This window comes from Talpa occidentalis, unplaced genomic scaffold, assembly GCF_014898055.3.
Source record: "Talpa occidentalis isolate TD23 unplaced genomic scaffold, MPIMG_talOcc4v2.1 talOcc4.8, whole genome shotgun sequence".
Lineage (NCBI taxonomy): Eukaryota > Metazoa > Chordata > Mammalia > Eulipotyphla > Talpidae > Talpa > Talpa occidentalis.
The window spans coordinates 105,375,723-105,389,265 of NW_023605194.1; the positions used below are offsets into that span (position 1 = coordinate 105,375,723).

Below are 13,543 nucleotides of genomic sequence, written 5' to 3' on the forward strand. Positions count from 1 at the left end.
TAATACAAAAACTGCATGTTCTATTGTATCACTAAATGGTATGAAGACAAACTGTCATCATACCCTATTCAAACTTCAGGGTAGAATGGCTGAAGTCAAAAACATTAAACTTGAAGTCCTTATACTGGAATTCATCCCACCATTGAGCAACTACAATAAATCATAAACTGTACTGTGTGCACACTCTGTCTCTGCCCCAAAGGTGATTCCAATACCTTGGAAAAAGCAGATAAATAAGAACATTAAGGTGAGGAGAAGATATGTGTCCTCCCCAAATCTTGTCCAGATGGCTAGAGTATGCTATCCGGACTGGTAAGTATAGAGGAATGGAGAAACCACTTACCTCAACAAAAGCATTAAAGCTTAAAACAATAGAGACTGAATATATATAAACTATAATCACCACCACAAAGAAGCACACTAAGAAATTAGAAACAAACAAATAAAATTTAACAAGTCAAATAGCACCTATCTCTTTCCTGATGTTCCACGAAAGTCTAGAAACCTTGTTTCTAGTGCTGGCTCTAACACCTATTCATTCATTCACCAAACATTTCCTTAAAGCCCTGAGTGTTTTACTCTCACTCAAGAGTAAAATCACACAAGCTTTTGGCACAGCTAGTTAATATGGTGATTCCATTGCAAATTCAAGGGCCCTTTCCCTCAGTTGCAAAATAATGAATTTTGGGGCTCTTGAAGGGATTCCTACTGTACCAAACTAAAATTTTTGATTTAACTCAAAACTTGTATAACAGAGGTTTCAAAGACCAGGCAACCTAAAGATCCACAGGCAGAATATAGGAGGCCCTAAACTCTCTCTCTCTTTTGTTTAAAGATTCATTTATTTATGCATACAAGACCTGGGGTACAGGCCAGAGGTGCAGGGGGTGAGAGGATTCACCAGAGACAGAGTGGGGAGCAGAACAGGCAGAGTGACCAAAATACACTGCTGAGGGGAGCAACAGACAGGAAAGGTCTGCTGTGCCATGTGGTTCACCTTCCTGGCTGGGGATTGAACTCGTGCTGCAGTAGCTACAGATTGCTTTATAGTGCTGACACTTAAGCCCTTGCGCCACCAGGGAGGTCCCAGGCCCTAAACTCTAAAAATTTGGTAAGTTTTGGGTGTATGTACATTTTCCTGGAGAAAGGGTTCACAGGAAAGTTTCATCTTAGCTCTGTGTACTAAGGTAATTTTTCTAAATCTGCCCAATACAAATTTGCAAGGCATTTCAACCAAGCAGTGTTATAATATTTGCTTCTTTAACTCATGGCAAGGATCACACGTTTCTAATCTAATACTTTGACCAGCACTTAAAACAGCATAAATTATAAATAACATGTAGCTTGCAAGTCAGAGTGATTTGTATTCTTTAGTGATTAAACTTTATTGATCTTTGAAAACACAAATTAATTTTTACTTATAAGTATTTTTAGTATTAAAAACTTCAATAATATACTAAGATCATTATACATCCCACACACCCTACACATAGCTGTTGGCTCTCATCTTAATAAAAATATTAACATGTAAAATGCTGCTGGGGATTTCTAGGATGAGTTCTTCCATCATAATTTCTACATAAATATGAATGTTGAGTAGGAATCTAACCAGGACTCTCCTAGGATAGACTAAGAAAGGAAATCAAATGAACAACTAAGCAGACAGTCAAAAGCAGGAACAGAAACATTTACAGCTTCACTGCCTGTGCCACAGTGACGCCAAATGGCCAGTCAAGTTATAACAACTTGACAGATACCTTAATTTTATATAAAACTAGACTTATAAATTACCTCAGAAAACTCTGGTTATGATTCAGTTTTACATTTGAGATCTCTTTACTAGTCTAGAAAATAATGTCAAATTCTAAGTAACACATTTTAACACTTATTTTCCCTATGAAATTATATACATATTAAAGTGGAAACATGAATTGGGAGTTTAAATGCAATTTCCCTTTTATTGCTCAAGAAAATAAAGGAAGGAAAATGTGCCAAAACTTGGCAAATATATGCCTAATAGATCTTGAGCACAATGTAGTCAAAACAGAAGAGGTTTCTTGAATAATTGTTTTAACTTACAGGGAAAAGGAGCACATAGCCAATTTTTATTTTAATTAAAGGATATTAAATATATGAGACTCTCATACTGCTTTTATTTTTCATGAAAGGAGGTAGGGACAGAAACATGTTTCAATGCACTGAATTTCTTTAGGGAGGTAGAGTGGGAGTGGCCTGGTTGAAGTGGATAATTGCTTCTAAGGAGCTCTGCTCCCTGGTAAAGTTCACATCCAATAAGGGGACAGCTCCCCGACAAGATCTATTTTTTTTCCTTCTTTACCTTCTCTCAATAGAATGTGAAATAATATTTCAGGAGAATCTTCAAAAAGAGAATCTGACATTAACCAATGAATAAACTTACAAAGCAACAAGTTAACTGGATTTGACTTCATAGGCAAAGAATTCATACAGATGTTATGTTTTAAACTCACTTTAATGAAACTCTTTATTCTAAAGTTAAAATTTGGAAGGATAAAAATAATTTTTTCAGTGCGACTCAAAAGAATTATGAATGGGTTTATAGGTACAAGGTAACCTTAAAGAACAATGGAATTGGAGGAATTAACTACCAGGAATAAAGGTTGAAGCTAATATTTATTCCAACTTTAATTACTGTCATAAGTAAGATAATGTGGTATTAATAGAAGGGCAAAAAGATCAAATAATAAAACAGGGAGTACAGTAATAAACTTACATATATACATACATATATACATACACACACACACACACACACACATATATATATATATATATATATATGATCATCTGATTAACAAAAGCCTCCAGTGGAGAAAGAACACTTTTTTCAATAAATGATGAATAACAAATGGATATTCATAGGAAGGAGAAAAAAGGAAAATCTTAATGCCTCCTTTCCACCACACACAAACATTAGTAATTCAAGATGAATTGCAGATATAAGCATAAGAAGCAAAATAATAAACCCTTTAGAAAAAGAACATTCTTCAGAAAATAATCCGGTCAAAAAATGGGCAGAAGAACTAAAAAGAAACTTCTCCAGGGCCTCCCTGGTGGCGCAGCGGTTGAGCGCTGGGTTGCGAAGCTGCCCGTGGCCTCTGCGACGCCGGTTCGATCCCCGGCTGCTCCCCGGCCACCAGAGGAGGGTCCCACATGGCGCGCAGACCTCTCCTGCCGCCCGCTGCTCCCCTCAGCAGTGTACTTCGGTCCTTCTGCCTGCTCTGCTCCCCGCTCTGGCTCTGGTGAATTCTCTCACCCTCCCACGCTTCTGACTGTACCCAGTGCATGTATAAACAAAACAAACAAACAAACAAATAAATAAAAACATGCCTCTATAAAAAAAAAAAAAAAAAATTTAAAAAAAAAAAAAAAAAACTTCTCCAAAGAGGAAATGCAAATGGCCAACAGACATATGAAAAAAATGTTCAGCATCACTTGTAATCAGGGAAATGCAAATCAAAACTACAATGAGATACCACCTCACACCAGTGAGAATGGCACATATTAAAAAAACTAGCAACAACAAATGCTGGCGAGGTTGTGGAGAAAAAGGAACTCTCCTGCATTGTTGGTGGGAGTGCAAACTGGTCCAGCCACTATGGAGAGCTGTGTGGAGATTTCTGGACCTACTAAACATAGAGCTTCCACATGATCCAGCAATTCCACTCCTAGGTATTTATCCAAAGGACACAGAAACATCAATTCCAAAGAGCACCTGCACCCCTATGTTTATAGCAGCTCTATTTACAATAGCTAAGCTGTGGAAACAACCCAAATGCCCAACAACAGATGACTGGATCAAGAAGATGTGGTATATATACACAATGGAATATTACTCAGCAATCAAAAAAGATAAACACATGCAGTTTGCAGCAACATGGATGGAGCTAGAAGGGATCATGCTCAGCGAAATAAGTCAGAAAGAAAAAGAAAAATACCAGATGGTCTCACTCATAGCAGGAATTTAGAATACCTAAATAAGGGACCAGGAAAAAGACTAATACAAAGTAAAAATCAAAATCAACAAGCAACTATAAACCAGAGACACACTATAGGGGGAGTGGGGAGAGAAGGGGAGAGGAACCACTAGGGTCAAAATAAGGGGGGGTGTGCAATTGTATGGGGAATATAACCAAAATGATAATGCATACATTGTGCAAAAATGAAAAATGATGTAAGAACTATATAAAATAAAATATTAATTAAAAAAAGAACATTCTTCAATGATACCAAGCTAGACAAATATGTCCTTTAAAAGGATCTCAAAAATCACTAAAAGAAAAGCACTAATAAATTAGACTTCATTAAAATTGAAAACTTTTTCTTATCAAAAGAAACCATTAATAAAATGTAAAAGCAAGTTATAGAAAGGAAGGCTAATAATTCATATTCAAACAAACAATTTATATCCAGGATATATAAATAACTCCTATAAATATTGGTAAGTTAGGAAAAGGGTATATACCCAAAAGAAAAATGGGCAAACAATGTGAAAAGATACTTCAGAAAGATCCAAATAGTCAATAAAAATATGAAAATGTTAAGAAATAAAAACATATTAAAACCATGAGATACCATTATGCTTCCATCAGAAATGGCTGAAAATAAAAGCTATGATAATACCCAGAGCAGGCAAGGAGGTAGAACAACTAGAAAACTCATTCACTGCTGGCAGGACTCTCACTGGTTCAGCTACTTCATAAAAGTAGTTGACAATATTTACCAAAGTCAAACATTAGTATACCCATGGCCTGGCAATTTCACTCTTGGATGTGCAGCAAATCATCACTTAAGGACAAAGACAGATTCGTGGAAACTGTGACTTGAAGCAAAAATAACAAAAGCAGGTCCTCAAATAATATCCTTTCATTCTATGTTAGCTGGGATTCTTTTCTCTCATCAATGTTATAACAAAACGACAATGAATGAAATGACACTGTTTGATGACCTGCTCTATATCCAATAGAAATGGTGATTATCATGTACACCAAAAGACCTACTTAAGAATGGTTACTGCAGGTTTATTCATAATAGCCACCGGCTACAAAAACCTAAATATCACCTGAAGAATGGATGTACAAATTGGGGTATTTTAACATAATGAAAAGCTAAATCACAAATAAAAGCAACAACATGTATGAATTTCATGGATACAATGTTGAGTGAAAGCCAATAAAAAAAATAAACACTGTATAATTTCATTTATATGCAGTCAGGAACAGCTATAAGCAACTTGATAACAGAGCAGTGGTGACTACCCTGGGAGGGAGGGACAGAGGAGTACCACCCGGAAGCGGGGAACAGGGAGTCAGCTAAGGTTCTGGAACTTTTCTGCATTTTGATGCAGATGGTGGGTCCATTAAGTTGGACACAACATCTGGGCTTTTTACTGTATATAAGCTATCTCAAAAAAAGAAAGAAAAGAAAAAGGAAGGGGAAAAAAGGTCAAGAAGAAAAAGAATAGGCTTAAGATGGGAGGTGAATCTTCAAAATAAAACACATTTTTCTTGGCCCTTAACTTTGACTAGACAGTCTATTAGAATATTAACTTATCCCCATGAAAGTAAGAACACCTGATGGCAGGTGTTTTTGTCATTTTTGTTCCCTATTTCATCACCAGTGGTATATATTTGCACAAGCAATAAATATTTGCAGAATAAATTTTCTAGAGGAACTGTTACCAAAATAAGATGAAGCCATTAACTAAGATCCCAGTATAATGAGTTATAAGAGTTAACAGAAATTTATATAAAGTGATTGGTAGTCTGATGATGGTGACTTAAGTTCCTTATTATTCAGGTGTGTCGTAATGTTTTCAAGCACTAGAAAAACTAAAACCTAAAGTGAAAACTTCCTTTGTGTGCTCAGAATTTAAGAGTCTCTTCTGAGTCACTCTATACTGGGTCACATGGGTTCAGAAGCCAAGTTAGTTAAAGCATTTGCAATTACATTAACAAACCTCAAGCTTGAAGACACCTTTATTCCTTCCCAAAGGACTGCTGAGACAAAGTAAGTGAAATTCGTGGCCTCCCGGGTGGTGCGGGGGGGTTAAAGTCTCAGTGCTATCAAGCTATTGCCAGTCACAACAGCATGAGTTCGGTCCCCGGGCAGGGAGCTAACCCACATGGCACAGCAGACCTCTCCTGTCTTGCCTATTGCTCCCCTCAGCAGTGTATTTCAGTAGATCCACCTGTACTGCTCCCCACTCTGAATCCTCTCAAACCCCCACCCCCGTACCTCTGACCTACACCCCAGTTCTCATATGCATAAATAAAATAAATCTTTTTTAAAAAGTGAAATTCAATCTAATTTTCTAAAATTGACTAAAATAATCTACCTAAAACAGTGCATCTCCAACCAGAGGTGAGTTTCTTATCACCTCTGGGACATTTGGCAATGTGCGGAGATATTTCTGCTTGTCACAACTGGAGATATTTCTGCTTGTCACAACTGGAGGGCGCTACTGTTATCTACTTGGAAGAGGTTAGGGATTGTCCCACAGGTCCAGGATAACCTTACGCCACCAGGAATTACCTTCTTCAAATGTTGGTAGTGCTGAGATTCAGTAATCCTGATGTACAGTATCACCTTCTTAATGATTTTAGGGTTTTTTTTCTGTGTGTGTGTGTGTATAAACTTAATTTTTATTTATTTATTTTTTAATTTCATTTTATTTTATATATTTTTCACATCATTTTTCATTTTTGCACAATGTATGCATTTTCATCTTGGTTATATTCCCCATACAATTCCCACCCCCCTTATTTTGACCCTAATCCCTCCTCCCCTCCCCCCACCCCCGCGGTGTGACTCTGGTTTATAGTTGCTTGTTGATTTTGATTTTAATAGTTTTAAAAACGCAAAGTGAAAACTAAAAAAATTCTCCTTACACTGAAAAATAATTCAAATCTTTCCACCATTACTTTTCTAAGACTATGAAAACTATTGTAAAGTTAAATTTGCACACATGTATCAAAGAGCATAAAAGGGATGTTAAATGTATTTCCAGGAATAATAGCCATCACTATCATTATTTATTTCATTCAATATTAACTTATCCCCATGGAAGTAAGATTCTCATTTTAGAGACTAGAAAACAAAAACTACACGAGGTTATTAAAATACCTGACCAAAGTTACACCACTAGAAATGGCACAACCAAAATCTGAGCCTAAATTGTCTCTAAACCCATGGCATTCCATTAAAACGTATTAAATTTCAATTTCAAATAAGAGGAAACCAGAAGTACCCCAAGTTTCATTTTCCACTGAGTCAAGTATGCCACTTTATAAAGTGAAGAGTAAAATCAGGAGCAGCCTACTTAGGAATTATATAAGGACACACAGAAAATTGATTAATCTGCAGTTTTTTACTTTATTACAAATAAAATTAAGTAGTTTTATAAAATGACATGCCATTGTCTGACACTTTTGTTCTGATAATTCAACAGAATTACTACTAATAACACCATAGCCTGGAACTTAATCTTGAGAAATCACTAACATAACCTACATAGTAATCCTTACATAACATTAGATTCCTGGCATTTCAGCCAATCTAAGAAAATAAGACTAAATTAAACTTTATTATTTTTGCATCAACATTGAAGAGCTTATCACAATTCTTTGCATTAAAAGAAAGTAAAGTGTACTTACCCTATTAAAGCCATGTTCATGGGCGTCATCAACCTCTCCATTACTAGTAACCGGGATTTCTGCTACTGAATTTTTGGGAGAGTCCTGAGCCATGGTAGCCTCCTTAAAAAGGAAAGAAGAAAAGAAATATTCATAAATTACATGAAATCATAAAGGGCAAGTATTCACATGAAACACTATTTGTGTTTATAATGCTTAAGCACCCCCACTTTAAATTTTTTTAAATAACTGTAACTACCTAATACTAATACGATAAACATGATACTAATAAAATGAAAAATGGCCTTTTAAAAGTGTACTCACATTTCTTTACTAAAAACAAGTTATTTGCTATAGGTACTAGGGGATCAATGTTCTTGCCTTGTAAATAAAGTTAGGACAGACTACCACTCACAATTTGGAAAATTATTACAGAAAGCCCAGCTTGATTGTCAGTTCAACTAAGCAGCTCTTGCTACAACTGTGCATGATTTCGAAAAAACATGTGGGCCTACAAGTTAAAATGAGAATTTCATATCTGTTAAAAAAAAAAAATCTATTTTCCCTTATTTTAAAAATTAAACTTCAGAAACTTTCGGTAAATAAGTTAAGTAATTTATTCTACTTCTCAGAGAGAACAGGCCCCCTTTTCACCTCCCCCATTCCTTTTTAACCAGTAATTTTAAAAGTGCTGTCTACTCGCAGAGATAAAGGTGGGACCTTTGGGAGATGCTTAGGTCTTGAGGGTGGAGTTCTCATGAATGGGATTAATGTTCCTACAACAAAGACCCCACAGAGCTTCCCAGCTCCTCCCACCAAGTGAGGACACAGTGAAATGTCAGCAGTTTGCTACCCAGAAGAGGGCCTTCACTAGAATCCTGCAGGCCCTGTTCTTGGATTCCATCCTTCAAAACTATGAGAAATAAATTTCTGTGGTTTACAAGTTACACAGTTTGTGGTATTGTTTCAGCAGCTGGAACTGATGAAGACAACGTCCTTCACAATAGCGTCCAATCCAACTTTTAAAGCTTTACTTCTCTTTACCCTTCTAAAGACCCTCTACTACTAAAATCATTACTTGCTTTTTCTAGAATGAAATACACTTTGAGATCACTTTGAGATCTGTGAATATTTGCTCAAATGGTTTTCAATTTTTAAAATATTCCTCCGTCATCATTATCTAACAAAATCTTGCCCATAATTTGAGCCTTAGTTCAAATATTATCGTATCTATAAAACTTATTCCAAAGCCTCCAAGACATAGCACAATACAATGAGAGCGGTAATGAGAGATTTGGTTAAAAACCCAGTCCTACAGTATACTGTCACGTGCTGCATTTTACATACAACAGGGGCCCTGACATGTGGGTGTGTGGCAGGCTACACCATCTAGGTTTGTGTCCTTACACTACAGGATGTTCACACTGTGATGACATCACCTTAAGATCTATTTCTCATCTGCCTCAATAAGCAACTCGTGACTATAGAGGCTGTTCTGTGGTATTTGTTAATCTTATTTTTCTCATTTATGAAAATTGAGAAATGCATGTATCTCACATAATACTTAAAAGGACATGTATTCAAAATATTAAAAAAGAGTACCTTGCACACAATTAAGTACTCACTGAATAAAAGGAAGTGTTGCCACTGGTGTGCTACTAAATTTTTACCAACCAGTTCTCCAGATAATTTTTTTTAAGATTTATTTATTTATGCATACAAAAGCTGGGGTACAGGCCAGAGATGCAGGGGGTGAGAGGACTCACCAGAGACAGAGAAGGCAGCAGAACAGGACTGACTGAAATACACTGCTGAAGGGAGCAGCCGGCAAGACAGGAGAGGTCTGCAGCACCATGGGGGTTGCTCCCTGGCTGGCTGGGAATCAAACTAATGCTGCAGAGGCTGCGTATTGCTTCATAGTGTGGTGTTTAACCCCTTGTGCCACCAGGGAGGCCCTTCTCCAGATAATTTTTAAAAAGTACGAATTTGCAACATTTTCCTATTTTGATGGTGTCAATTGTCAATTTCAAGCTTCCAATATAATCTCACTGAATCCAGGGGCAAGAATAGATGTGCAGTATATCATTAAAACATTTCTTCCCTAGAAATAACCAGACAGAAATAACCTCAAGAGCACAGATAACAGAAAAATAGCTAGGAACTGATAAGTTCTAGGTTATTAATACTTTTGTTTTTAATATGTTTTTACTTATAGCTTATATAAGTAAATTTTAAAATAACGTCCATGTTTAGCAGTTGGCTTACAAAATTCTTGGAAATTTAACAAACAGGTCTTGCATGTTAGTAAAAACTGGTTTTAGCCACCACTAAATTATTTCCAAGTCAGAAAACAAGTCTTGTGCACACACATTATAGAGTTTACTCACTTGAAACAATGCTGAGACCTAAACTTAAAATAATCTTTAAAAATCCAACATATGGCTATCACATTCCAGATTACACTGTTACTTATTTGGAGAGGGACTAAAAGCATCCTCATGAGGCAAAACTACATATTAAAAGGAGGTTAGGTTTACTACTATAGTCATAAATAAGAAGGTGAACGCATTTTTACTCACTTCTTATTTTACAAATCAACAATCAAATCATGTCTGTTTGCATGTGCTTCTTATTAATAATACTAAGTGCAATCTAAATCCAGAGTCTTGCTTAAGGAGATCAAAGTTGAACAAATACTATGTGTGACTTTGACACTGCTTTATGTGCTAACAAAAAGTGCATTTCTTTTACACTACATGATTTTCTTGATTCACATGTGCTAGAATGCAACTTAAAGGCAGAATTAGCCTTAAAACATGAAGAAGAATGCAAAACCAAAAAAATGAGCATGGAACTGACCTTAATAGTTAGTTACAATATTTTACAACCAAAAAAGTAAAAGCCTCTAATAAAGATTTTATAGTGGATGCTTCATTCCCAAAAGTTAGACCAAAGTCTCTTGACAGGGAAGGAGTGTTTCATTCTTAGCCCTCTCTGCATCTTAGAACTACCTGGGGAGCTTTGTAAAAATATCACCCCACAGAGATCAATGATGGGCCACAAATTTCCGTATATATGATCAGTAAGTTGTCAAAATAGTTTTTAAAACACACCAGGTGATTGTAATGTACAGGCAATTGGGAATCACTGCTATAAGCATGCCCCCGGCTCATTAAACAAACCAACAGAAAGCAACAACAACAACAAAAAACATGCCATGCAGATTAAAACCCCAATCAGATACTATTACATGATCAACAAAGTGGCCAAAATTAGAAAGACTGACAAAACCAAGGGTTAGCAACCATGAGGGGCAACTGGACTCTACATATGGCTGGTGGTCTCTAAGCAAAAACTGGAAAATCTTTTTAGAGAACTATTTGGCAGTATTAACAGAGTTAAACATATGCCCCCTATGACCCAGTAATACTCCTAAGAAATCAGACATAATGTTGAGCAAATTAAGCCAGACACAAGTATGTACTGCACATTTCAAAATTCAATTCAAAAAGAAAACTAGCAAATGATGAAGACAGTAGGCAGGACAGAGTGGGAAGTATAGAGTCAAAACACTTTCAACTGCCTCCTCCTCCTCCCCCGGTGCCAACTGGAGAGAGAAAGGAAAACAGGAAGTCATGGCTTCTCAGAACAGGATTCCCCAGAGGAAATACTGTGGAAATCAGCAGGCATTTTGTTCAGCCATCAAGTAATTACATTTTCTTCTAATTGAAAGGACTAAATTCTTTTTTTTTTTTTTTTTTTTTTTTTTTTTGGTGGGACACTCGCCAGCAGCCAGGGAACGAACCCACGCTGCAGAGGCTGCGGACAGCCTCGCAGCCCAGCGCTCAACCGCTGCACCACCAGGGGAGGCCCAAGGACTAAATTCTTAATCTGTTAATTCTAGGAAAAAAGTGAAGAAAATAAACTGTGAAAGAAGAAAAGAAAAAGGAGAAGGCACAAATATTCAAAATTGTTCTAAGTGAGGGTTTTAGACAATGGAGGTCGCAGTGCTTGGACTAATTATGCGTGTCAACAGAGGCCATATTTTATTCCAATACCCAAAAGCACAAATGCCTTCTGTGTAAAATGAAATTATTTAGATTTTTGTTTGCCCACAAAAAGGAGAAAGCAATTCTATTAAATTCGTAACTTAAAAGTCTTTGAAATTGGTTTCTGTATTAGTAAAAATGATTTTAAAAAGTTAATTCAACCTGGTTAAAAGCATTAGGATTAGGTAAATAAGCCTACCAGACGTCTTGGGGAGCTAACCCAGGTATCAGGAGACATGGATTTATTACCTTTTGTAACTTTTCAGAAGTCACTTGACTTCCCTAAGCTTCAATTCCCTCAATAATAAAATGAGGTTATTAACCTCATCTATGTACCATATAGTTACAAGAATCAAATATGAAATTGATAGAAAACTGAAAACACTATGTAAAGATAATATAATCATAGTATGATTATTTCAGCTCAGGACCAATGGGACAAATAATGGAGCAATTCCAACAGCAACAGTAATTACCAGCACAGCTACTCTTCTTAGCTTAGTACTATGGTTAATAACTGCACTTTCTAGAACAGACAGACCACCATCAAACAGAGTTGAAATACGGTTATAAATGGTATTGCTGTTAGCCTTGTTCTTTCTTTCTCTTTATTACAATTACCTTGGCATTTTCATAGTTATAAAAAGTAGATGACCCTCAAATCTCTTATTCTAAAGGTATGGATAAAGGAAATGTGCTAACGTTCAGATAATTATTTCATCTGAATGATGAATGTAGGGGAATACATTTACTATTTTGTCTTTTTGGCATGTGCTGCAAAGCTCTCTTAAGTGTTTTAATCTACTAGTATTAATGCCTAACTTGTCTTATATCTCCAACCGCCTGCTACCTGAAAGTTCCATTTCAAATCTTTCCCCATCTTCCTCATCTGCCTGTCATTAGCATTTCTACCTCAAGCTAACCCAGCTGCTAGCTGCCACCTGAACCACATTTCCTCCCACACTTTCCTCACTGACATGCATTTCTAGCCACAGAGTCTTCATCACTCTTCCTGAAACACACAAATCTTTGCCCTTGCTGTTTCCTTCTCTTAAAGGCTCTTATTCCCAGATTTTCACATGATTCTCTCTCAATTCATTCAGGTTTGCACTCAATTATTATCTCAGAAGGGCCTTCCCTGACTGATGTAAATTAGCCGTTCTTCATCACTCTTTAGCCCTTTACCCAGCTTTACAGGCAGAAACACTACTTTACACCACATTATAACACACTTTGTGTATGTGCTTAATCTGCATCTCCCTCCCCAAAATGTTTACAATATAAAACCAACTCCTCCTAACACTTAAAGTCCTTCCTGGTCCTGAACTATCTTCTCTCTGCCAATTATGTTTCTATAAAAACTCTATTAAATCAAACTTAATTACTCACACTTCCTCATACATGTCTCTCAACTTCCTGCCTCTATGTCTTTGCTCAACAGTAACTATCATCATTCACATGTTGAAATCCTACCCATAATGCAAGACTCAGTTTAAATGCTATCGTCACCAACTGTCCTGGCTCTCCTCTGAAATGCTAAGATTCTTTATCTGTACCACTCAAAGGCATTATTTTCTACATATTTAAAATGTCCTTTATTAATGAACATGCAAGTTGAGTGCTGGATCTGTACCCAAAACACTTTTTAAGACTTAGTTAATTACAAAAAGAGAATGCAAATATTAGTATATTATTCATGGACACTGCAAATTGGTATGCGTACTAGTAATATACTGAAGTGCTAGCAGTAAAGAATTTCAGGATACACTACTAGTGTATCTAGTACAACTGCTTTGCTTTCTTTCCTTTTTTATTGTTGTG

At 36.3% G+C, this 13,543-nt stretch overlaps 1 protein-coding gene across 6 annotated transcripts in view; it reads right to left on the minus strand.

The window, feature by feature from the left end:
• Nucleotides 1-13,543, minus strand: part of ARFIP1 (ADP ribosylation factor interacting protein 1) — a 73,363-nt gene that overhangs the window by 48,414 nt on the left and 11,406 nt on the right. For 5 of the 6 annotated variants that reach the window (XM_037497796.2, XM_037497794.2, XM_037497797.2 and 2 more), the window contains one exon: nt 7,695-7,796. In XM_037497796.2, coding sequence (XP_037353693.1) covers nt 7,695-7,787 — 93 coding nt within the window. In that variant the 5' untranslated portion in view covers nt 7,788-7,796. Of the gene's footprint in view, nt 1-7,694; nt 7,797-9,439; nt 9,775-13,543 lie in introns of all 6 variants that reach the window. The other variant, XM_054690761.1, reaches the window with a different exon arrangement.